This window comes from Rhyacophila brunnea, unplaced genomic scaffold (assembly GCF_057557595.1).
Source record: "Rhyacophila brunnea isolate RB1 unplaced genomic scaffold, BYU_Rbru_1.0 scaffold_7, whole genome shotgun sequence".
Lineage (NCBI taxonomy): Eukaryota > Metazoa > Arthropoda > Insecta > Trichoptera > Rhyacophilidae > Rhyacophila > Rhyacophila brunnea.
This window is the reverse complement of record NW_028233339.1, coordinates 23050138-23077958: the sequence shown is the minus strand read 5'-3', so window position 1 is coordinate 23077958 and position 27821 is coordinate 23050138. Positions and strand designations below refer to the sequence as shown.

The 27821-nt window shown below is 31.3% G+C and overlaps 1 protein-coding gene and 1 long non-coding RNA gene across 7 annotated transcripts in view; one reads left to right on the top strand and one right to left on the bottom strand.

The window, feature by feature from the left end:
* baz (par-3 family cell polarity regulator) overlaps positions 1–5196 on the top strand; it is a 143879-nt gene extending 138683 nt beyond the window's left edge. For 2 of the 6 annotated variants that reach the window (XM_085957492.1, XM_085957493.1), the window contains 3 exons: positions 420–484; positions 2530–2616; positions 3517–5196. In XM_085957492.1, coding sequence (XP_085813618.1) covers positions 420–484; positions 2530–2616; positions 3517–3652 — 288 coding nt within the window. In that variant the 3' untranslated portion in view covers positions 3653–5196. Of the gene's footprint in view, positions 1–419; positions 485–2529; positions 2626–3513 lie in introns of all 6 variants that reach the window. The other 4 variants (XM_085957487.1, XM_085957488.1, XM_085957489.1 and 1 more) reach the window with 2 other exon arrangements.
* The window catches only part of LOC147064641 (uncharacterized), a 144540-nt gene that overhangs the window by 80080 nt on the left and 36639 nt on the right, over positions 1–27821 (bottom strand). The gene's annotated exons all lie outside the window — the stretch shown is intronic.

The following is a 27821-nucleotide window of genomic DNA, read 5'->3' as shown; positions in this document are numbered from 1 at the left end:
AAATTATTATTGTTATTTTTTAAACCGATACTGTCACGATTTTATCACAAGCACTAGATGTAATAGAGATTTTCCTTTTAAAAAATTTTCCATTTTCCTTGGAAAAATGATAAAAGTTACTCTTATCATTATCGAAAACTATTACCTACTCCAAATTGAATGCACTCTATGGAAGATTGATTATGTTTTTATATACAGTGCACGATGTCCATATAGTTATGTGACATTTCTAGTATGCTTTTTTTTATTTATGTACCACAAAGATTTGTCACTCGAAATTAATTGTCAATAACAACAATATATTATTATACATCTTCTATTAGGAAACTCTTTTATTATACTAACAGTAAGCATTTACATTTGTTGCGTAAATATGATAAGAAATTATTATACAAGAATATATAATTTCTTTATTGAAGGTAATGGAGGGTCCTTGGGGTGGTGGTCATTATGTCAACTATGAAGAAATACAGCAAAATCTCAAGTAAATATCATTTATATCATTACTATTGTAATCGTTTGTATTACAGAATACCGTTCACACGTACTACAGAAATTTACAACATACCCAAATAATATAACATTTAGACAGAGAGCAAAAGTTTAAATGGTCTTCTTTTAGTATGTCAGTAACAACAATTAGTATACAGTTCAGTTGATGGTTCGATCATACAGAAACGCATGCACTTCAGATGTGCAAAGATACCTACACATTAAACTTTTGTTCATTGTTTAACTGTAAAGGTGTAATTATATTATGTGATATTCAATAAACTGATTTATATAATTGTACAAGATTTTTCTTTTAAGAGTACTCAACGTACTTTAACTGTATTATTTGAAAGTCTCGTAACAATTATGTAGGTTTCCTTGTTTATTGCATATCATTGAATTTCATTCATCCATATAAATGTTACGAACATTTATTATGTTCAGAGTCCGAAAATTTTAACAACTTTAATTTATTTTAAAACTTGTCGATATATCCATGATAGCAGTGTGTATCACAAAAATAATGTTTAATACACTTTACATAATACAAAATGTTTTGATAAAAAATACTAAGTACTTTAAGCAGTGCTGCATTGACATTATGAGCAAATAGTAAATACAACAAAATAAGTGATATATTTGATTGGAACATTAGTTATATTCACTATTTTGTTCATTGTAAATGCGGTCAAATAATTTCATTCCATTAATATTTGAATCATTTATTCAAATTGCTTTTTTACAATATTTTCAAAATAATATACTATTTTCCATTCATTCTCCCATTCAATTTATAAAATTTGTATTGCTGGAGACTTTCACAGTTTTTGGGGATGTCCCGTGTATTCCTTCTTCTTCTTCTTTCCTCAACATATCAGGTTCATTACAAATGTCATTCTCAATAGGTAATGTATAATACTGTTAGGTCTAAAATGCAAATGGGGCTTCAAGTTTGTTGAAAAGTATTCAGTTTAGCTGATATTAGTGTTGCCAACCATACTGTAACTTTACTATAGTAGTACATATACCTATACGATAATTTTGAATTTGTACGTTGTACTATAATTTTATGCCAAAAAACTATATTTTTGAAGAATTTGATTTAGTGTACTATAATTTTTGCATCTCCTTACTATAATATAACTAGCATATAAAAAGATGGAAACACTGGCTGACAGTGAACATTGATCAGAGTAAAACTAGTGATAGTTTATTGTGTTAATTGTGACCTCAGATGACAGATCACACATTTGATTTGCTGTTTGCTGGAACAAGGTATACTTCTCATGCTTGGTAAAAAGAGGTATCAAAATATAGCAAACCCTCACTATATTAATAGAAACTATGGGCTATGTTTAACTTTGTGGCTTCTGGCTTTTTCAACAAAATCAAATGGCCGTTCTGGCATCTCTGGTTGCAATTAATGCAGTAAACTATCACTTTTCTATTTTGTGCAACGTTCACCCGTCAGCTAAACTGAACACTTAAATCGGCACACTTGGAGAAACATTCACATTCCTAAATCTAACAATAAACAGTTTTTCACTCACCATTGATGAGCCGCAACATGTCTAATTATGAAGTCATCGATCTTGTATTTGAATCCTGGCTCTGTCTAATTCACATGTTGTTATTCAATGTGTGTTTGGACCCAGAGCATTAACCAAATAGATTGTGCAAGTGGCTAAAATCCACATCAGGTTGTAAAACCAATGGGGAAAAAACACAGAGAAAGAGAAACGAACTCAAAACGTCAAGGAACAAAGAAGGATGAATATACGATGACAACCCAAAGACCAAATACATTTGATTAAATTTTAACACACGATTATTGAGAAACTAGTTTTTACACAATGTGTACATATTATATAGATGGATCTTCTTTTATTATTGTTAAAGTTGTTAAAATTTGAGAGTTGAGTTAAATACCTTACATCATCGTAAAGCTGTCTGTCGCTTAGCAATTATTGCATAATTTCATGCTTATATCATTATTCCTGGAATTGGTGTGCTGATTTTGTTTGTTTATACTTTTAGCGCGCGCAAAGAAAGATTGAGTGAGGTGCAAATTGGTCAAATGAGGAGGCAGGTCCACGCGCAGAGGCTCAAAGCCGAAGAAGAAAGGTTAGCGATGTAATAACATTTTTTTTTACCCTACTAAACGTTTTAAATTTATTTTGTCTATTTGTTCAATCTTGAAAAGTAAGTCATTTCGGTGCAGTCAGCGAATTGTTTATTCATTGAAGAAGCGATAGAAAAGATGTGTTATGCATAGTATTTTTCATCACATGCATAATATTTACATTACTAATAGACAGAAATCTTCTTCATTTTTTTTTTTACAGAAATGTGATAATACTGTAACACTGTCAATTTATACGAAAATATAGTAAACAGGGTACTCAGTGTGGCCGCTTAGTACCGTTTATATAACAGTTGGAAAGCTCAGTATTTGAAATAGCCCAAAAACCATGGCTGTGTCATAGTATCGGCCATTTATGGAACTAAAAATCTCCCTGGTCTTTCACACACATATCTATGTATGTCCCTGAATCCCGCTTCTCTCATTGCATTACACACAATGCTGTGACAGCACAGCCATGATCTCTTAGTCTGTTTACTTATTTTTTAAATACAAAGCTAATAGCGGAAAGTAGTCAACGCCGGTTGAAAACATCCTCAGTTATCACAGGTATTAAGAAAAAAATCTGCGAGAGAGATGGCGTAGTGGTTGGAATGTTTGCACAGCAAGCACAAAATGTGTGTTTGAATCTTTGGTGATCCATAGTTTTCTTTTATGATTTTTTTAACTTCATTTTTAGTGATCCATTATTATTTAGATGAACAATCATATAACTATAGGAATGTGAGGAAGTAGCCGGTTGAAGGGGTTAACAGAAGGCTTTCATTTTGAATTTCAAAGAATGCATTCAATGCTGCCAATGTGGAAAATATTAATTTTTCTATAGTTACTTCATTTTCTTATTGATAATGTCAGGAAATTTTAACATTTGTTTATAGCAGACGAGGAGTTGTCGGGAACTACCATTCTCAGAGATCCCCTAGAGGCGAATCGCATCGACCGCAGTCCAATTTCTACGAATACGAAAGTATACAACACGCCAGACCCGTGAATGCTAAAGTAGCACCTTATAATTAACGTAGCTATTAGACAACAAAAAAACAATAGATTTTAATTCAATGAGTAATGTTTAATATCGATATCGATTGTATTTAATTTTTTTGAGATTTGTCTTAGAATAATCTAACTTAATTATTACACTAGTCTATATCGGTCAATGTTAATACTTTCTTATACTAATTATTGGCTACCTACTTGTTTGGTTCGAACTGAATTGATTGTATCAGAACAATGTTGAATAATTGGTATGACAAAGTATTAGTTTAAATTTTAATAGTAATTATTTTAATTTAAATCTCATTAAATCTTGACTTGGTAGTAAACATTATTCATACAACAATAGATTGTTATGATGTGTATATTTTACTGTACTCAAAAATTGTATTATTAGGATTTAATTAAAATTTAAATTATAACTTACCTGTGGCCCTCCATAATTCGTAATGATTAATTAACTTAAGTAAATGTGATTTAAACTTACCTGTGTAGAAAAATGACAGAAAGTCTCTTAAATTTTTAAGCACGTAATCTGTATTGTATTGATAAACCTCATCTCTCTATAATAAAATGATTCTTCATTGGCCTTCATTGAAATGATTTTCTTTTAATTGTCAGTACCATTTCTAAGAAAAATACTTTATTCCTATTAATCTCAGTTTTTTATGGAATCACATGAAACAGTTGTGAAATGAAAATGAAAATTAATTTGTCCTAATGTAATAATATGTAATATAATATGACTAGTTTTGTTTGCACAGATTAACATTTTCGATTGAATAGTTTTCGGCCAAAAATTGACAGATAACAAACATGATTTTTACAGCTAAATATTTCAGTATAATCTGAATATTCCACAAATATTGTTTTAATGAAATTACATTAACATGTAGCCATTCAATACTTTATTCAGCAAATACAAATATTTCTAGATTGTTCACGTACAATTTTTTAAAATTTTATTTGCATATGTAGTTATTTTTAAATATCGCAATCATTAATTGTTAGAAGTTAAATAAAACTTACATGAACTGCTTATTTACATTTTCTAAAAACAATGGTTGATTTAAAAACCTGATAGTCTCATTATAATAAATTTGTTGTTTAAAAAGCAAGTCGAAGTATTATTATAAATTAATGTAATGTTACTTTTAGGTTTTGTCTACGCAGCTATATTTCATATTGGATTTTTAGAAAGCTAGTAGAATTTTATATACATGAAGATTTTTAAGGAAACATTGTGATAAATATTATGAACTTAACCATCAAATATTTTGATGTATTTATTATTAACTTATCAGTCTTATTCCAATTTATTCTAAGATTAAAAAATATATCTAGATCAGTTGTTGTAATTGTCACTGGAATATTTATTATATATGATTGTTTCTACTAGTTGTACTTATAAAATAAAAAGTGAATATATGAGTTTCTATGCGGTGCTTTAAAATCAATAATCACACATTATATGAAATATCTGGCACTTATTTTTTTAATTTGATATAATCTGTCTGACGATATTTCTTCTGTATGATTTTACCATATTTTTCTAACTTATGTCGATAAACAGTAAAAAAAAATACATTTGAGAGTTTTTTTTTTAATATAATGAATCACTGTAATATCCATGCACGATTTTAGGAATTCGACAATAAAAAATCTCAAAATTCTTTGATTTTTTTTAAATGTTTAAAATCCAAGTGCCATTTTTTATTGAAGCGAACATAGTGCCTTTAACTGCCTGATTTTTTGGGTTAGAATTATATTCAACTATGTTTAAAATGAAAATATATACATTAGTGAAACTGCACCAATCTAAATACCCATACAGTTATTTATTTTTGTAAGGTTCGCTGTCAAAATTATAAGTAATGGTCCTCGACCCCCCTTAAAGTGCCTCCTAAATTTTTAATTATAAAGTTATATTGTAGATAAAATGGACGGTGTTATGTTTTTTTATGGATCAAATAATGTTTAAGCTGAAATAATTGGTAATAACTATTCGTCCTTACTTAAAACGGTGGTGAACTCCCAAAGTATTTAATAAAATAATGGTTATATTTGACCAAAGAAGTTAAAAAATACCAAAATGTAAAGTGGTGAAAATATACAAGTGATGTTTTGATACATATTAATTGAAACCTGTTTATCTATGAAATTCACAATTGTGGAATAGGTCAGTTTTTCACCAAGATGACGAAATGTAATGTATTTTTGCCGATTTAAAATTCCTTTTTATTTAAGGTGAAGGTTTTATTAGTAAATGGCATTCATAATACATTTTATTTTGTCACGTCTGTATATTGAAGGAATAATAACTCAGTTCAAGTATTTCAATATAATATGTAGGTACATAAATTGTATTTAAGCTACAAAGTTTTAAATGTAGAATACGTCTATTGGTCGGACAGGACCTACCCTAAAAAAATATATTTTTCACATATCTTGTTCATCTACTTTACAAATGATATATTTTTTTTTGGTGCGACAGCGGGGTTTTAAAATCATGTTTCGCAGGTAGTTAGCCAAAATTGCTCGCTCTGCCTCTAGACTACTGGCGTGGCTTAGTATCATGAAAAATAATGTATTCACAACCAGTGCAGATGTAAACTGACATATTTGTAATAATACAATTAATCATGATAAAAATCTAACCTATTTTTGAAAGTTTTACAGCCAGTCATAAGATTTTCATGTTTATTGATCTATTAATATTTCATAACACAGTCCAATTTTAATATTATCATTAAATTAATGTAGTACTTACCTGTAATCATGTTAAACATTTTTTTTGGTAGAAAATATTTATATTCAATTATTCCGCCTCCCTTCAATGAATTTTATAATAATTTCATTGAGAAAAAAAAATTATATGAATATTTTTTTTAAACTGATAAAAAACAATGATGCAAAGGGTATGTGATTATTCTCTCATATTTTCAATCTAAATAAAATTAATGTATTTTTTTGATTATAATTGAAGTATCTTTGAATTGATTTTTCATAATATATTTTTGAATCCCATTTTTCTCTATGGGATAACATTGATTCCAAAGATAAATTACCATGATAAACAAACTTAATAATAAATTAGCATCTTTCTTCATATTGTATTTTTAAGATCAACACTTATTATTTGAATCAATAGAATATAATATTTTAGATTATTTTAGGTTTTAGTTATAAAAATAAAATGATTTTTTTCACGATTATAATAAGTTTCAGTGTATATATTATTATTTTTGGTACTGCTTCAATTAAAATTAATTTATATTCAAAAGAAATAGTGAATAATCAACTCTAATCTAGTTCTATTGCTGCATTTACTCTATTATTTTTAAAGGTGCTAATCTAAGTATGTAAATAAAATATTATCTTTTTAAAAAATGTATATCTGACGATGAGATTAATTAAACAATGTTAAACTTAGTTGAACATTTACTTAAAAAAATATGTTAAAAATCAGTTGGCTTCATTCATTCAAACCTATACTGTAAATTTTATAAGTTCGCTCTTCATGCATTGAATACGATTTTTCTTTATAATTATAATTTTGTACCAATGTGAAAATATACAATAAGTGATCATTACTACATTTATTTCATTGAATTTTCCCTTAAATACCCATCCAGCACTTTTCATATAATTTTATTTCTATATTAACACAATGCTTACCGGGCCCTTTTAATTAATTTTGTAATTAACGTGTTAATTTGCATTTGAAAAGTAATTAGCAAAAACAACAATTTTGTGCGGCCCATAAGCTATGGGTAAAGCAATATATATATATTTTATATATTATTTCCCGATTCGATTCTAAGAAGATTATATATGGGCCTGGAGGACTGGGAGAACCAACCGAGTGGAGGTTGTATTAACAGATCTTATTATTTTAATAATTGATTAGTCATTATTTTATAGCAATTATCATGACCTACATACAAGTAAATATATGGCTGTAAATCTTACGTTATTTATGCATAAATAACAATTGAATAATTTGTGTTGGTATCAATGTTGCTGACCGTACAATAATTATAGTATTTGTACTGTAATTATGGTCCGCGTACTATGTACGATATAAAAAGGGTATGCCCAAAATACTATAATTTTGAATATCTGTAAAAAGGATTTTTTTCTTAAGGATTTCATTTCTACATTTAAAAAATACACTAAAACTATCATAATTTCGATATTTATTTTACGTACCATAATTTGGTGCAAAGTACTCTAATTAATAGAGGAAAATTTGTCGAGTTGAGAAAAAAAAAGTTGTTTGAGAGATAAAAGAAAGTCCTCAAAATGAAACAGATTGTCTCAGATTCGCTGGTAAAAAAATTTTGACCGAAAGAGATAAAAAAAATACGACTCATATTGTCCATTACGTTTTTGTGAGAAACAAAAACCTATACATTTTCAACCAAAGACGTACTACGCGTACTATAATTTTTGGGACTGCGTACTATAATTTGGTGACAAAAAGATGGCAACACTGGTTGGTATGCAATTTTGTACACCTATATATTTTTACTTTAGGTGCGGAATTCTGGGAAGAACTTTGGTGTGCATGGGTGAGAAAAGGTTTTAATCTAATGTAACAGTACATAGCAGTGGCGAAGACTTCATACTAGGCGATTATTTAAAGCCTACCTTCTTAAGAAAAATATTTTTTAATTGCATTATCACATATTTATATTATAATCATTTTATTATTAATTCATATTCTATAAAAATAATTTAATTTGCCAATGATAGATTTCGTATATGTAGAAATGTATTATACAGATTACAAAACAATCTGCAAAGGTTTAAAAAAATATACCACAGCCATGTCTCGATGTGAATAAAGGTCGGATTATGTGTGAAGGAATTGTGAATTTTTATCATATGGACATTACGTCACGTAACCTCAGTCAGTCTATCGAATTGTATGAAATAAAGTAGGCTCCTATCGCAGAGCCTAAAACCTTCGCGCAGAATACAGTTATCATGACTGCACTTTGTCAAAAATAATTAATGATTAAATAAATTAAATATAATATAATAAATAAAAATAATAAATAAAGTTAAATGTTTTAATTAATTAATTAAAAAAAATTTATTGCAACAATTACAACCAACGTATTGTAATTGTTACAATAAGTGCTAATACTTTGATACAAACCTACCCTAAGTTTGATAATATTTATCACTTTTGCGGTCGATAAGTACAGAATAGACCCACAAGAGCTTTTATCATATGATTTGTGGAATACCTAACGTGACCATGTATTTTTTCCCCCAAACCGGGACACCTAAAAAAAGGTAGGTATTTATCCATTTTAGGCGCCTCACACTTTCATACAATACAATTGACAAGATAGTAATGTTTTTTCATGTCATATTAGGTTAAGTACCTATTTTAATTATTTATTTTAAGATTATCGGTAGGTATGTTTGAGTAGGCGCATACAACGCTTGATTTCCTACATATTTTGTAATAGTACATATTATTTTATTTATTAATGAAAAGTACACACAGGTGAATACATGAAAATTTATCTGTTGTTATATTTTTCCGAAGAACAAATTTAGTATAGGTATATGGTGTTGATTTCAAAAACGAATGAAATTCTTGGCAGGATTTTTCCGAATTTACTTTTATAATTAACATTGCAATAAGGACATCTACTTTCAACTGTGTTTTTTCACTCGTCTACATCTACAACTTATTCATAAGAGAGAAGACCCTTTCTATTGGTGCATTAGTGCCGGGTAGACATAAAATATATATTCAATAATACGAATATTTTTGTGATCCAAATTATTGGCGCGAAAGTGTTTGAACAACTCCACCCAACGACTTTCAGTTGAAACATTCCCAGTGTTCCATTCAGACACTTTTTGCAAAAAAGTGAATAGTCATCAAATGGGACATTTTGGCGTCCCGAAGCTGTGGTCGGGGACACCGGGACACGCCGCTTGAAAACGGGACGTTTGGTCACATTAGGAATTGGGTATTCCTGACACTGCCCAAATTCTACAAATCAGTGATGTTTCATGGGTTACCTATTATAGGTAGGTAGGTACCTACTTGCATATTTTTTTACACAAGTATACGTACACGTTGTATGGTATATTGCGCAAGTATTTTGACGTATAAGCGACATAAAAATGATTGTTTAACGGAACATGTTCAGTTAGAGTCTTGCGCAAGTCGCAAGTGTAAACTGACCTGTTTACGTATGCTTATGCCATGTGGAGACTATAATGGCTATCATGTATACTTGTGCAAAAAATTGCGCAAGTATACCGCTCAAGTATGCAGTAACTAGCTCGATCGGACTTAAAATGCCACAACATTAAAATGTTGAACTCTAAAATTTCTCTACACAATACAAAATTTTATTATTTCTTTGACACCTTTATGAAAAATTACAATATTACTTTTAAATTACGGGGACTCATAGATTTACCTACCTACATGAGCACCACAGTTTTTTCACAATAAAGTAAGTACTTATATGAAAGATAATTTGAAAAAGGGTTATTAAAGATAACGATTAAATTCGTTGAAAGTCATTTAATATTGCAGTAAAAGGCACTGAGACTATTAATGAATGTTACATACATAGGTAGAAAAAGTTTTTTTATACAATCATTATTGAGGTAAAGAATCATGTGAAATCGCAACTAACCAAAATTAAGCATCAACAGCAGGCCTCCGTTTTCTTTTTTATTTACAAAAAAATGCAAACAATATGCCAACCATTGGTACCAATTAATGATATAAGTAATACAAAAACCCACACCTGCAAACGTTGCTATCGAATTAAATCTAGTTTGAACAGTCCGCACCATTCAATTTTGATTACATCCACAAAACTATGCGTCGCTACTTCCAATAAAACAGTAAAAAAAATCTCACAAATTTGGCCACATTCGCTTGTTTGCTAGTACCTGCTTACATTAATTGTTCATGTTTTTCTTCCGCGGCAGAATACAAAAACATTGTCATAATAATATGTATAAATCCATTTCAAAGGTATTTAAGTACCTAGGTATACAAACAGTTTTTATACATCGTTCATTTGTTTACGTACAGATATGTATTTTGGTCTGGACTAAGCATTATATACCAATATTACAATGTTATTTTTAAGTATCATGTCTGATGTCGTGCGAAAAGGGTGAAGGCAATCAAGAATACCTGTGTAAATGACTGATTGCGATATAAAAGACGATAGGTATTTATTTAAGTACCATTTTAAAAATGTAATTAATAATTATCATTCTCTCTTTTGTACTTATAGCATTTTTAATTTTCTACATAGCTATAATTGTTGTTAATAATAATAACCAGGGCTTTTTTTTGTCATGTAACGCGGTGCAACGGCGTTCCGGCACATTTTTTCACCGGTATTTTTAATTTCTCAAAAGCAATTAGACAAAACAATGTTTGCGCTTACATAGTACAAGTTAATTTTCCTGAATCATCTCATATGAAAAGACATATTATCCTGAAAAACAATCGCGTTTGATATATGCATTGAATTCTATTACCATTTCTTCGAGTGAATGTGAACGCGAATTTTCACAAATTAATCTAATTATTACCCCAATAAGAGCTTCGTTGAAGACCAAAACAGTTTCGGCACTTTTGGTCATCAAACTCGTCGGACCAACTTTGACACTTTTCAAATACACTGGCAATATGTAATTGCATTTTTTGGTTGTTGATACACTGAATACCTACGTTTAATTTTACCTTGAACATCATTTGGAAAACGCTACTATAGAGCGTCACACTACCTTTAACCTTAGTGATAGGTAGGGGGGCCGCTTCAGGATGTGGGGACCATGGAAATCACTATATACTTTTATTCAAATATATGATGTGAGTGAAGTGAGTTAACCCTGATAATAACATTATGTAAGTACCTATCTCGAATTATTGTAATCGGCTAAGCGCATTCATCTGAACAGGTGATCGCATTTGCCCTTTATTTCACGTGATATGGTACCTAACCTAACTATTATAGATAGGAACGGATAATATTATACATAATAGGTAAGTACTTCTTTGAGTCTTTTAGCTTAATGAATAAATAATCAACTTAAATATAGGGTATTAATGTTGATTGAACTGTTAAAGTTGTTAGTGTAGGCTCAGAATTCGCGGTGCGAAACGGCCATTTTAATAAATTCATGTCCGTGGAATCGGAATCACGGGCCGAAGTGTCGAAACCGATTGAGAAAAGTAGGCAAACATTCAGTTTGTGTTGTCTGCAAATAATTCCGTTTGCGACATCGAATATCACATTCGCGTGGGCCAGTGGTGTAGATTAAAGATATACTTACTGGGCCACGTAGAAAAAAAACATTGAGCTGATTATTTTTTCTTTAGATAGGTCTTGCAATCTCGGGCTCGATTACTTAATCCCGGAATCCCGCGACCGTAAATGGAAGAATACCGGGATTCAGTTTTATCTGTATTTTTACTAAAACGACGACTACTTAATCTGCAAACCAGCTAACTGCATTCTTGACCAAAAATTATATTTTGATGACATTTTATTTGTTATAAAGCATGTTTTCTAATCTAAATTCCTAAACCTATTAATGAAATGCGTTATCGTTATTCACGCAAAACAGTCAATTGCAGGTGCCAAATTTCTAATATCATAAATGGAACAGCTCCGCTCTTTATATAAATTTTCTTTTCCCTTTTGGAAAGCTGAAATATTGTATTAATTCATATTGCAGCTTATTTGTAAAAAAAAATCCAAGTGTATTTTTAGAATTGTTAAATTCCGCTCGATAGTAAGTTAAACTATTAAGTTTTTTCTCCTTCCTGAACAATAATTTGCCCAAATGGAGTTAGCCGGCCGATTTGAAGATTAAGCAGTCGATGAGTAAGTTCTTTTATTTCTTGGCCGTAATAAATACAATTCAATGATTGTTAATTCCCAAACGAAAACAAAATTGAAATATGAAATGTGATTTTATATCTTCTGATTTTTCATAATGTATGGCTAAATAACGTTGACATCATCATATTTTACAATTTTACAACGTTTTTATTAGGTCGTATTCTTATTTGTTCGGTGGTTGTTTATCCGGTACAAATCTTGCAATCGATTTTTAACTAACTTCCCGACTAGCTAGACATTTGAAACTTTTAGAATATATCAGAACACGATGCCAATGCATTTTTTGAATACTTTTAGGCATCTTTAAGTAGAATTGATTTCATTTTCAGTTAATTCTGTTTTGTATGAACAGTTATTTCGACACCATTATTGGTTGCTAGGGGTCTGGGGTCCTAGCAACTAAATTATTAATATAAACGTGTGTTACTATGGAAATCAATATGTATGTCGAAATGACATTTCAGTATTATTTCTATCGAGTACAATTTTTTTTGATCGTTTAAGCTAGTCAAGTCAAGTTTATATGATTCAACATAAAATTTAAAAACGTTGTATATAAAAAGTTCTTTTTATCTTGTAATTATTTACAATATGGTTAGTCTAATTTATAAGACAATAATTTAAGTAACGTTGCGTGCCAATGACTTTGAGCGAAGAGCTTCTACCACTACTGGACTGCGGCATAATAATGATGAACCGTTGATCCGATTGACGCGCACATAGAAAAATACTCACATTTAAATTATGTACTTTAATCTTTTCTTGTGTTTTCAGCAAAAAGAATATTTTCTATTGTAGTAAACTTTTGTAGTGAGTATTTTACTTTCATTTTTTACTTTATATTAAAGAAAATTTGTGCTAGCTAACTTGAATAGTTGAATACGTACTTTATTATGTCTTCCGTCTGATCAAATTGCCACGCAGCCTTTCGTATCTTTTTATTTGCATCACTAGAATCTAGGGTGTCTAAGCAATCTGCATTAACAAGTGTCAATATGTGGCATGGCGAGATCTCGCTGCAACCCATCAAATAAAACCAATAACCAATGGAATGACTCAGCGCCATCTTTAGATTAATAAAGCCTGAGCATATCTTTTTGCACAAGCAACGAATGGTCTACAGTTCATCTGTCAAAATCAGATCCCAGATTGCTTGACATATTGAGTCGCCCTCTCTCGTTTCAAATTGAATTATAAAAAAAATCTCAAATCAAATATATTAATGTATTATAAATAATATACATTCCTGTTATTCATCAGCTGTCAAAATCAGACTAGTCCTTCACACAAAAACCGGTGGTAATATCGATTTCCAAAAAATATGTAACATTGATCTATGCATTACATTTTGGTAGAAGGCGTGTTAATGCTAGTGTATTATTTATCATGGAACTTATCTATTCAAATCAAACCATTCCCTGTGGGAACACGACAGACGCGTCAGTATGAGCACTCTATCTATAGAACAATTACAGGTCATCCATATACAACAACGGGATGGGCGGAAAGAGTAGGACCAGTCGTTGTGAATGTATCGGCTTTCTACTTGAGTCGGCAATGGATGACTGCAATGGAACAGGAAATTCGGAGCATTGTGGAAACACTTACAACAGTTTATTATTTTATGTTATCGTTCCAGAGCTGCGTCATCGTGTTTCCATAATTTTACAGGGAACTGAAGATGTACATATTCCATGTGGAAAAGAAGTAGGTGAGGAGTAAGTACTTCATTATAATCAACAAATGTAGCTACGGGTTGATCAAAAACTGTTCTTACCTAGACCATAAATTGGGGTAAGGGTTAATACATAATTATTAATGATTCAAATGACGTTATTTACACCTTTTCGGTATTTAATATTTGTAACGTATCAAAGTTTAAAGACACAGGAAAAGAATAGAGCATTTTCATGTGTGCTCATTGATCATTAAACCGATGTATGAAGACAAATTATTAGAAATTTAGGACACTTAGCATGCGCGCCGATTAACCGGTCAGTCGCTGCAATTTGACGTAATAGCCCATCAATGGCCAGTCGGTGGGCTAACCACCAGACGTTTTCGACGCACAGTATTTTTCTCTTATCCCCGTGTGTACGTTACCTCGCCATACGGGCTACGTTCGGTTATGTTCAACTACCGGCTCTCGTAATGGGTGCGCAAGCGTATGCTTTGCCATTAACTTACTAATCTCAAACTTCATATAAGTACCTACATCTGGGTTCGCTTATACAAAATATTCCATTCTTTACACGTTGAAAATTACCATTGCATGTTTTTATATAATTGTTGTTCTGTTCTGCTAACATGTTCGCTTGAATAAAGTCAATTTACTGGTTGAGAAATGGACTCCATCTAGTCTGCTAACGTCAGTCTACTTTAATATTGAGATTTTTTATGTAATTTTATTTGTGTGATTTTCATGTGACATGTGATAGCTACGTCACTGGTGCGGTCAGCAGTTAGCAGTTAACAGGCAGCTCTCGGCGAGTGTGTATGAAAGACCGCAAGGCCAACTGGTTTGTTTTGCCCGCCGTGCTACCTAGCTATTACTCCTGCAGCGCTAGAACGAGGCCTTACCAACTGTGGTGCGAGCTATTGCATTTGATTTCACAGCCACCATTCATAGTCGATGTTTATTCAAAGAGTCACGTTAACTTATGAACGGAATATGACATATTTTGCTGAATTGTCATCAGTCACACATAATATCATACTCGCACATTATGATTTTAGCTTAAGGTAAAAATTTAGAATTTTGGGTGGTATTTGTCCTCTCTTTTCTTATCCTAGAAATTAACATTATTGATGGTCATCTAAAATACTATAATATTACTACCACGAAGGGACATTATTGTGTAAGCCTCATCGTTATTATTTTTGAAAAATCATGTTATGAATAAAATTTTGCGTCAGAACAATCGATTCCTAAATTTATTTGGTTAATAAAACCGCTATTTACTGCCCCTTTTTACTGTTTAAAAACATGTCCAGTTTGAAAATCCGTTATATGCATGGTCCTAATGGTTCCGAAAACCGTTATTTGGTCGTCATGACTAAAAACGGTCTTATTGCATACCTACAATACAATTTGTGAAGTGAGAAACTATGATACACAAAATCCGTCACATCATAATATCAAATTTGAATTGAATTTTTTTATTTTTCTACGGGCAAATTCTTACTGATTACCTTATTGCACTTAACATCCTACAGGACATGGAGAGTTATTTGCTAAATTACAGTTCCAAAAGCCTTTATACCTATTGCTGATATATTATACTGTTCCGAAACTAAACTGTACAAAATCCGCCTTTTTTAATTCAGTTATTGCCTAAAGTATTCAGAGTTTATGTAAATATTGTTTTTAATATAATAAGTTTTAGGTTTTATACTGTTTCGTACAATAAAGTCTATAAATAACACTTCCAGTGACAAAAAATGGTCAAAATCGTTTTTCGTGGTTTTCTCAAAGAGAGCAAAACGTAATAAGACGGATTTTGGAACTGGGCGTCTCAATTATTGTATTAATATTACGAAGCGAACTTGATTATGATTTATTTACTTTTTTCGATTCTAGGGTCTTAAATATTTGATTCTCAAGAATTCGGTATTGGTTTATTGATTTTTCGAGATTTTTAATTCAAGGTATTACGCTACATAGCATTTTTTTGTAATTTCCTTCGAGTTTTTATTTTCCCGTCTAGACTTCAAAGTCGAGAGCTTTTTTAGGCCAACTGGCAAAAATCACCGGTAAATTCAACAAATTCGTTCCAGAATTAAAAAGTTGAGGCCTTATTTTAGATGTTTTTTTCGGAAAGTTTTCCACTGTTTTGGGAGAAATCGCTATCTCGTACATGCGATATCGACTTAAGCCCGCAGCGAGTGCCAATACTGGTATTAAGTTTCGCTGTAATCTAGAATAGCCCGGGTGGTAAGTAATAAAATAATATTAGCTATGTTAAATTAAAAAAATTACGCTTGTGCGATATACACATACCATTTAATAAATTTAAAAAAACACAATAAACATCAATGCTTGATAGTAACAAATACTTTAACAGCTAATTTAATAATAATTATGAACCTCAGGTTCAATCTAAACTTAACAACTCACTTTTGGTCAAGCATTCAGCTATTCAGACTGAATAGTTGTAGGTACCCGTCTAGGTATAATGTGTACCTATCTATAAATAATAGTCTATGTCTGACCGAGTTTTAGTGTTAATATATTTACAATTCCGTGAACGTCAGTATTTACATAGTTTTAATAATGTTGCCTTCTTGATGATCGATTGCACAGTAAGTTATTTTAATATTAAATTAATACAATGTACATAATGACATATACGATATTATTTTAGACAACCTTAAAAAATAAATGTCGACGCTATTCTAACCTACAGTACAATTTTAATTTAATTTCATTCCGACGTTTAGCACCATTGCACTTGTAATAATAATTATTACTAATTGCCATTAAGTTATAAAATCAACATTCAGGTTGATATTACATAATTAATATTATGTACTATGGATCAAATTCGTTTTTAGGTTGATAAATAAGCTATAAAATTAATAAAATTTTAAAATAAATGGAGACACTTGGAACTTGGACTTTTTAAAAATAAATAGAGACTCTTGCATTATCAAGATTTAGTTTAAAGTATAGTAGGATGTTTAAACAGGTAATAATTACTTTAAAAGAAAACTGGTAAAATTTACAAATTCGAAGCAACTACCGATTTTGAAAGAATCGTTTTCGAACGTTAATTATTTTGCACCACGTGAGTTAAAAAAAATGATAAGTTCACCCCATGACCCCCACAAGGGGGGGGGGGCTGACAGGGCTCTAGCCTGGGGGCCCGAGCTCAGGAAGGGCCTGGCGTGACGAGTCGACCAGATAAGTGAGATAAACATAGATCATAAATTTGCTCTAATAGTAAAAAAAGTCGCCTGCTGGCGCTATTTTAATACAATGATATTAATAATTAAAAATACAGGAATTCGCTAAAAATACACCTTAAAATATTGTTAAAATGTGTATTTAAACATATTTTAGCGAGGAACATTTTGAGAAGATTTTGACGCAGCGGTAACTAAGGCCTTAATGCACATAAGACTTTTTTCTAAATCCCACCTATTCCGTATGACTCAAGAGATTGAAGACTGGGAGGAGTCCAATCTCTTTGGTATGACTTTGATTCTAAGGTTCTGTTCACATGAGTATAATATTTTGTTGTATTAAAAATTTTGTTACATGCGTACATTGTATCAAATAGCATATCCGTCAGGCGACCACAAACCACAGCCATAAATATTAAATTAGCATAATGCAATTCTGGAAAAATATCTGCTGTTTTATGGAATATCGAGATGGAATTTTACAAAACATAATTTTTTTTTATAATTAAATAGGTAGAAATATTTCATACATCTAACGTATACTACATCTGCACGTATTACCTACATAGAAAACATTGAGTTACTCAAATCTCGGAATAATTTTCTAGATAGGTAGGTACCCATGATTCGATTTGTGAATTTCAAACAGTTTTATAAAAAAAACTTACCGGTTCCGAAATGGGGAAAAACTAAAATATACGTACTTACCAAACTAATATTCATTATTTTTTCGAATTTTTTTTGACATTCTTTAACCAGCAATCCGTATTATTATGAAAAATGCTAAATAAACTAAAAATATACCAATTAGGACAAACTTCTCATAAAATCTTATATGAGGTCGTCGATATTTTGCCATTATTATGAAGACCATAAGTTGTCATTTACGTAAATTTTAATATTTTTAAAATTTAGGAACAGTAATTTTCTTTACGTCCGTGGTGTTTATTTTATTTTTTATATTTTTTTCTATTTTATACCCTATTTTATTTTTTATATTCGGGGTTATTTAAAAATAATCCCGAATTCCAGCATTTTAGATCCCAGTGGGTCTATTCTCTACACAAAGTGGCTATCGGCGCTATCGACGGTAGTTTATCTTATTTATGTATATATATATTATGTATTAGGAGGCGGTTAATTGTTACAATAAGTTAACCGTATAAACTGTCAAAAAGCGCAATGTTTTAATAGCCCCTCTCTTGGCTGTATTAACTTTAAGAGCGAGTTTTGACGGCTAACGTATTGTAACAATTAAAATACCTCAATACATAAATATGATAAACTATCGTCGATAGCTGCCTTGCGTATAGAATAGACCCACAGGATTGCAAACCGTAGTACCTACCTATAAGTAAACAATATTTACAGTGGTTTGTATTGTATACAAGTCGTATTTTCGATAATAACAGTTTGACTGAGGTTTGACCATATTATTACATTGGTAATTAAATTCCGTGTGAGAGGTGCCTCAATGCCCACTCCAAGTTTAATATTATTATACTGAGTGCGTGATTTCGCCACCAAAACTGATTAAGTTCACATATTATTTCAGCTCACGGCAAAAGGTGCTGTCGATGTTTTATGTGCTAAAAACCTTTACCTGTACAATTGCGTTGAAAAGGAATTTCAAGTTTCAATCGGAAATCAGAATGAACGATTAATTAAAAATACATTTAAAATTATTGAGTTAATGTGCTGTATAGATATTAGATAATGTACATTATTAAACTGGAAGACAGGACCAAATTGAAAAATACAACATTATTAATTACTGCTGTGTGCTCCATGACATTGAATCGAGCACTTTATTTTGTGAATGAATATTAATCAAATTAAAATTGCTGAATCGTGATGAAAATTAAATTATGAAATAATTAAATGAAGACGAGTTATGTTGCCATTTTTTAGCTCCCATTACCATTTTTCTCGCCTATCTAGTTTTTCCAGCAAAATATGAAGTTTCCTCCACAATCCAAGTCTTTTTTAGCACTCCAGAAAAAATGTATTACTTTTTTTTCATCTTTACTTAAAATCATTTCCTCTCTTAACCCATAGCTTACGGGCCGCACAAAATTGTGTTTTTGCTAATTACTTTTCAAATGCAAATTAACACGTTAATTACAAAATTAATTGAAAGGGCCCGTAAGCATTGTGTTAAGATGTCGAATGCTTTCTAGGGGTTCAGCAAAAATAAAGTGCGATTTTCAAAATAAAAACCAAATTTGCGTTTTCAGAATAAAATAATTTTCAACAACACCATGCTCACGCGAAGGACTGTGATAATAAATAAAGAACGGATAATCACCAGAATTCGACCTTGAATATGCATTTTTCCGGAAATCTGAAAACCTGCTCTCAAATTCCTGTATTAAAACAGAAAGCAAGGCTGCATAGGTACCTTTCATTGTTCACTTACTTTGGCGACGGGATGTGGGCAATGACAACGCAGTTAATAAATTGTGTATTGCTTTCAGATTTTGGCGAATGCGTCGTGAATGTTGTTATGCTACCGAATGTGTTATTATATACAGTAGATAGTAGATACAAATTAATACATAAGGATGATTCAATTATATATACAAGCTAAAGAAGAAGATTATGAAATCACTATCTAAAATATAAAATTCGAATATCTAACATGCGCACAAATGCCACTGATACATATCAACCGCATGGTAGACAGAATCACGTGAAAGAAAGTATCTGTAGAATATCATAATTTTGCGAGTTACTTTAGTGGAAAATTATGATATTTGTGTTTATAATGTTAATGTGTATTTAGTAAGTAAGCCAACATACCATAGTTTTGAAGCCACTTATTAGGTACGATATTATAATTATTTCAGATTTTTTTTAGATTGTAAATATCGAATTATGAGAAAACGTGAAAATCATAGACTGTTATCTAAATTTTAGTAAATCTACTGACATTGATGCAAAGGTACAAATTTTGATTACTTAATAATAGTTTGACAGTTAGAAATCTATATATATATAATATATAAAAGAAAGTCGGGTTAGTTACACCATTTATAACTCGAGAACGGCTGGACTGATTTTTACGATCTTTGCATTGTTGGATTTGTCTCAGCCCCGAATATCAGAATAACTATTAAAACATCGAAAAAAATTACGGAAAAGAAAATTATGAATAAAATTAATTTTCTCATACATTTTGACATTTTGAATAATGAACCATTCGCGCATTCGAAAATAAAAGAAAATCACAAAAAATTTAAATCCGTATACAATGCCATCTCTGATACATGACAGAAACAATAAACAAGAAATTAACAAACAAAAGAAAGAATGATAGTCGAAATGTCTAACTGACGATGGTGTGGTGTGCCCAACATTTCGTGCTTCATGTCAACAGCTCAATTTGCTTGAAAACGATACTCATTGCGATATGACAATCGCTGAAGCAATTGTTTCTGCATCTCTAAGTCAGATACGCACTTTATTTACTATCATTATTTCGACATGCTTCCCATCGAATCCACCTGAACTGTAAAACAAATACAATGATGACATGTCAGAAGACATTTTACATCGAATTCGTGTCAGTTCAGGGAATCCCGATCTCGAGGTGAATGAGGAGATACATAACCAGGCTTTGCTTTTGATCGAATACATGTGTTACCTCATGTGCGCCAGTTTTTTAGTCAAGTTAGGAATGCCAACGCCACATCGTGGAATGAACGACGCTTTCAATCGAGAATTGGAACGTGATCGTGAATATGATCGAGATGCATTGAACCAATCAGTTCGAACGAATGTACCACTGTTGAACCCTCACCAGAAGGAAGTGTACGATACGTTAATGAAAGCAATTGATGGAAATGGTGGCTTATTTTTCCTCGACGCGCCCGATGGAACTGGGAAGACATTCCTCATGTCATTGATTTTGGCTACTGTTCGTGCGAGATCCGAAAATGCTGTAGCAGTTGCTTCTTCTGGGATAGAAGGATGCCGAATGCCTCATTCAACGTTGAAATTGCCGACTGAAAAACCGACATGCAACATTGCGAAATACTCAGCAATGGCCAAAGTTTTGTTAGCAAGTAAAATCATTACCTGGGATGAATGCACAAGGCGCACAAACGCGCATTGAAAGTACTCAATCGAACTATGAAAGATCTGCGCAATGACTCAAGAAGTTTTGGAGGCACAATGATTCTACTATCTGGCGATTTTCGCCAAACACTACCAGTCATTCCAAGATCGACCGCTGCTGATGAAATAAATGCTTGCCCCAAATCATCGACTCTGTGGTACTATTTGTGAAGACACTTCAGCTGATGACAAACATGCGAGTTGCATTGCTAAACGATCCATCTGCCGAAGATTTCTCCAAGCAATTGCTGACTATCGGTAACGGCCGTGTTCCTGTCGATGAATCGAGCGGATTGATTTCGTTTCCGCTGAATGTTTCTAAATTTAACTAAGGACGAACTCATCAACAAAGTGTTACCAAACATTGCTAATCACAAACATGACAATTGGTTGAGTGAACGAGCATTCTTGCGGTAAAGAACAAAGATGTGGATCACTTAAACTTCACAATTCAAAATCAAATCGTTGGTCCACTGCATTCCTTCAAATCTATCGACTTGTTATGGATTTAATATAATTAAACACTAATAATTTATTTTATGTTTATTTATTCAATTCACAACACAAATCACACGTACAGTTATAATAATTTTCACTTACATTACTTACAAGTCAGAATACGGAGAAGTCTGGATAGACCTGGACAGTCGGAACTTAGGATTATTACTGGCCTCTGAGGTGTCGATACTTGTGAGTATCTAGCAATTTATAATGGAATGAGACAAAGGAAAGTTTTGGACGTTGCACTTATTATGCAGGGATGTATGTTTATGATAGTAAGTAATTTAGCTAGAAATTTAGTATTGTTTGTTTACATTACAATGGAAAGCACTTAGTTAGTTTAAATAATGTCGCGACGAGTAAATACGATAAGTATTGATAATTATACATCAGGGCTTCTCAATATTATACAGGGGTAACAAAGAATAATATAACAAGGAATAAAATATAGTATAAAAGGGCGTATACATAACAACTCCCTCCTAAAAGAATAAACTTATGGTTGACAATTTTGCCATGAGTTTATGTTAGATAATATTAATTAATTTTATTTATTAATCTTGCGCTTCTCCTAACAGTTGATGTGGATGGGTGAACATTTACTTCATTTGGTTGAGTTAGGTTTAAACTTGTTATTTCACTTAGTTCAACATCATCTGGAGGATTTTGATTATTGAAGCAGACATTGAATATATTATTGACAGGTCTATTGGTGTCATTGGCACCTTCTATAGATAGTATTTTAGAGCATTTCTTATTACATAAATTATACAGTTTATACAAGAGGTAAATAACAATACATATAGAGATAATATACATGAAATATTGGTATGTATTCATTTGTTGTTTGAATTTAGGTTGATCTAACAGATTGTCTATATTATCTGAGATAGAGTTTATTTTGTGTGAGATTAAGTGCAGATTTTCTAATCCTGCGTTAGCATAGTGTAATGGCTGTAAGGGAGGAAAAGGGATTGTTTTATTTATTTCTTCTTTACAACAATCATCATCTAGTATATTTATATTAGGAATAAAAGCATTATAATTAGAATATGTTTGTACAATTTCAGTGGTTAACATGACATTTTTTGTATAACCTTTACATCCAGGTTTCAACGATAGTATTCCTACATTATACAAAGTTACATCGGTTATTTTAGAGTTACAACTTAAAGTAATTGTAGATGGTTCTGAGAAGACATATACCCATTGGTTATTTGTTGATAGTTTATACCAAATGTCTAATTTTTCAAAAGTTTGTTGAACTATGCAAGATTTAGGTATTATATTGGAATTTATTAACTCTGTTTCGCAAATAGGTCTGGAATTGCTAGTATGTATTACATTCATTTGTTTACAAATAAAATTTTGATTAGATAATTCATAACAATTTTCTAGTGTTTGTAATAGAGTATATTGAATTTTTGTTGTGGAGTAAGCTAGGTATTTTTGAGATGGATGAACAGATATGAAACCATTTGGAGTGTAAACAGGTAAAGAAATTAAATGATATAAGTCATAGACATTGTTATTAGTGTATGGTATAGAAATTTTGTAGATTATGTTTTTATTGATATAATATAATTTTATATTAATAATGGTTAATAGATAGTGAATGTTTTCGATATCTAATGACACGGGGTAGCTAAAACCTTCTGGTAAAAGCGATTGAGTTTTACGTAGTTCTTCTAGTAATTGATTTGGGGAGATAATAGATGGATGGATTTGATTTGATCTAGCAAAAAGGATACATGATATAATGGTATTCAATTCGATTTCCAATTCGTTAATAAAAAATGTTAATGAGGTATAGTGTGATAAAACTAATTCTATTGTTTTTATTTCATCTTGAGTTGATTGAATAGTATGTATGTGTTTGTTAAAATTTCGTATGTTAGCATTGAATATTTTTTCATTATCATTAAGATTAGAAATAGTTTGATTAAAATTATTGATAGTGGTTGTTATAACTTGAGTTTGATCTTTAAGCAAATGCAAGATTTCGATATCTTCTTTAGATATTTTTTTTATAGCTTCATCATAGTAACTGGCATCTTGAGAATCTAACGTTCCAAAGAGAGTTTTACTAATGCTACCAATGACGTTTATGAGTCCGCGTTTTGATCGCGTGTGGTTCTGAGAATGTCCTACCAATTGAGATATAGTATTTTCCAGTTTGATTAGAACAGGAATTTTATTTTTTAAGTATTCTAGTTTAGAAGAGCAAATATTATTTTCGGTTTTTCTAGATATGAAATGACAAATGTGAGACGTTTTGATATAGATCTGTTCAGCTAGGTTGATTTTATTATTTAAAAAGGTTATGTTGTAATGTGTGATGAGCTTCCAGCTGGAGTCGTAGAATGTAAGTTTTCCCAAATTATCGTAGAGAAGACCAGGAGATTTGTTGATATTTTGGTTGTCGTAATCTAATGCGTATGTGTTTACTGTGATGGATCTGAAACAGCATGTTTCACTCGGTTAGTATGTACCTTAATTAATTTATTATTTATCTTAATCGTAACATTTAGAGGACCATTGACCTTTATGATTTCGTAAGGTCCTTGGAAATTAGGGGACAGTTTTTTAGATTTATTTAATTTAGAAGCATTATTCGTAAGATATATTTTATCGCCAATTTCGAATGTTCGTAGGGTTTTGTCTTTATTATGCCTAATTTGTGTTTTTTCTTTTTCTCTTATTAAATTTTTTCTTGCTATTTCATGTGATTTTGTAAGTTTGAGTTTAAGATTGTCTAAAAATGAATCGTATGTGTACTTAAATTCGGATGTTTTAATAGCTGTTGGTAACTTAGGTTGATTTCCATAAACAAGTTCAAATGGTGTAAATTTTGTAGCAGTATGTGGAGTAGTGTTGTAACTGAACATAGCAAAGGGTAACCATTCATCCCAATCAGTCTGGCTAGGAGAGATATAGTGTTTTAGATAATCAGCTAAAGTAGCATGACTGCGCTCTAAAGAACCGTTGCTTTGAGGAGTATATGCGCTTGTTTGTATTTGTTCTATTTTAAAAAGTTTGGCTACTTCCTTAAGAATATTAGAGGTAAAATCCTTTCCTTGATCGGTAAGTATTTTTTCTGGAATTCCAAATTGACAAATAAACCTTGAAGTCAATTGAGTTGCAATAGTAACGGCTTCATGATTAGGAATAGGATAACATTGAGAATATTTGGTTAAGTCATCTTGAAGAGTTAATATGTACTTATTACCATTTTCTGTTAAAGGAAGGGGACCTACTATATCTAAAGCAATACGTTCGAAAGGTTTTTGGCTAGTTGTAGTTATTTCTATCGGTTGTTTAAGATTTTGACGAGATATTTTATTTTTCTGGCAAGATTCGCATTGTTTAATGTATGTTTTAATATCTTTTTGCATATTGGTCCATTTATATTTTAGTTTTACACGATTTAAAGTTCTATGATATCCTGAATGTCCGCTAAGAGGAGAGTCATGATATTCCTTTAATATTGAGGGTATTTCATCATGCTTAGGGTTAATTATTTTGTTATTACATATCGTGATATCTATATTTACATTATGGAAAATATACTGAATAATTTTTTTAATTTTTTCCCAATTAAGATTATCTAAACCGCACCCAAGTTGTGGAAAAGAGATACATGGTTCGTTATTATTTATTAGGATAGTTTTAAGATTAGAGATTGCTTGAAAAATAGAAATATAACTTGGTTTTTCCCAAAAATTTTGTTTCGTAATTAAATGGTAAATGTTGTTTTTAGATACTATTGATTTGAGTACATCACCTATTTGAGAGTGTGTATCTAACAATTCATCGTAATTATTGATCATGGTACTAATTTCGAGAGCAAGACCTTTGGACATAGACTTATCATTAGAGATACAGTGTGCGATGGATTGCTTTTGATTAAGAATTGATTCATCTATTTCAATTAAATTAGTATTAAAAGATTCATTTTGTTTTTCAAGAAAGTCATTGTATGATTGAATACTAGTGGAGGTAGAAGGGTTATTTATTAAGATTACACCTTGATTTTCGATTCGTGATAGAGCATCAGCATTAGAGTTCAGTTTACCTGGTTTATAAATAATTTCATAGTCATACTCCTCTAATTTTAATCTCCATCTTACGAGTCTAGAACCTGGGTCTTTTACGTTAAAAAGCCAAGAAAGGGGGCGATGATCAGTAAATATTTTAAATTTTCTACCGTATAGATAAGGTCTAAAGTGTTTACATGCCCATACGATCGCTAATAGTTCTCGTTCTGTCGTGGAGTAATTAGATTCAGCTCTATTCAATGTACGAGATGCATATGCAATTGGTAAATCTTTTGCTAATGATCCTTGAGATAATACAGCACCTATAGCAAAGTTAGAAGCATCCGTTGTGAGGTTAAACGGTTGCGTGAAATCGGGATATTGAAGTATAGGTTCTGTTGTTAATTTGGTTTTTAATGATTGGAAAGCATCTTCCTGCAGCTTAGTCCAATTGAAAACTACATCTTTTTTCAACAAACATGTGAGATTTTGAGAGATTTTAGAAAAATTAGGAATGAACTTCCTATAATATCCTACCATTCCGAGGAAAGATTTGATATCTTTGGGATTCTTAGGTCTAGGGAAATTGGTAACAGAATTGATTTTTGAGGGATTTGGTTTAACTCCTTCTTCGGAAATAATATGACCTAAGTATGCGACTTCGTGACGCATAAATTCGCATTTGTCTGGCTGTAGCTTTAGGTTGTGTTGATCGAGACGCTGAAATATCTCGCGCAGTTTTCGAGAATGAGATTCGATTGAATCTGCATATATAACTATATCGTCTAAATACACAAAGCATTTAATTCCTTGTAAACCGGATAAAACATTGTTCATTAGCCTTTGGAAACAAGATGGTGCATTTTTTAAACCAAAACTCATTTTTGAAAATTGATAATGTCCTTGATTTGTGGAGAAAGCGGTTTTATCTGCGTCTTCAGGTGACATAGGGATTTGATGAAAACCGGAGGCTAAGTCAAGCGTTGTAAAATATTTTGAATGACCTAATTGATCTAAGATGTCTGAAATATTAGGTATTGGATAGCTATCATTGATAGTGACGTCATTGAGTTTTCTATAATCTATTACTACCCTCCATTTCTTTTTACCAGAGGCATCGTCCTTTTTAGGCACGACCCAAAGTGGTGAGGACCATGGTGAAGTAGAATGCTCTATTATATTTTGAGAAAGCATTTTATCTATTTGGTCTTGGACTTCAATTTTATGTACTTCTGGATACCTATATGATTTAGTGTATATTGGAACTTGAGATGTAACAGGTATCTTATGATGAGTTGAGTTGGTATGGGTTAATAGATCACCATCTAAATGAAATATATTATTATACTCGTGGCATAATGATATAATTGAATCAGCTTCCTCATTGTTCAGATGAGATAGCCGTAATTCTTTCTCAACCCGTTGATTGCGAGAGGAATCTTTACTAGATGTGTTTGTAAAAAATAGAAAACTTTCATGCTCGTCAAATGGTTCAAGAGTTATTTCGTTCGATAAAATATTAACTGACTTTTCACTATTATTAAGAATAGTTGCATAGACTTTATTTCCTGGACGTACTGTAGTAAGAGCTCGTGATAGATATACGTCTGGAAGGATTTGGACATCTGGTATTATACCATGTTTGATTTCTGGATTTTGGACAATTAATTCTATAAGGGTTTCGGATCTAGGATTAAGAGAAAAGATAGGATTAGT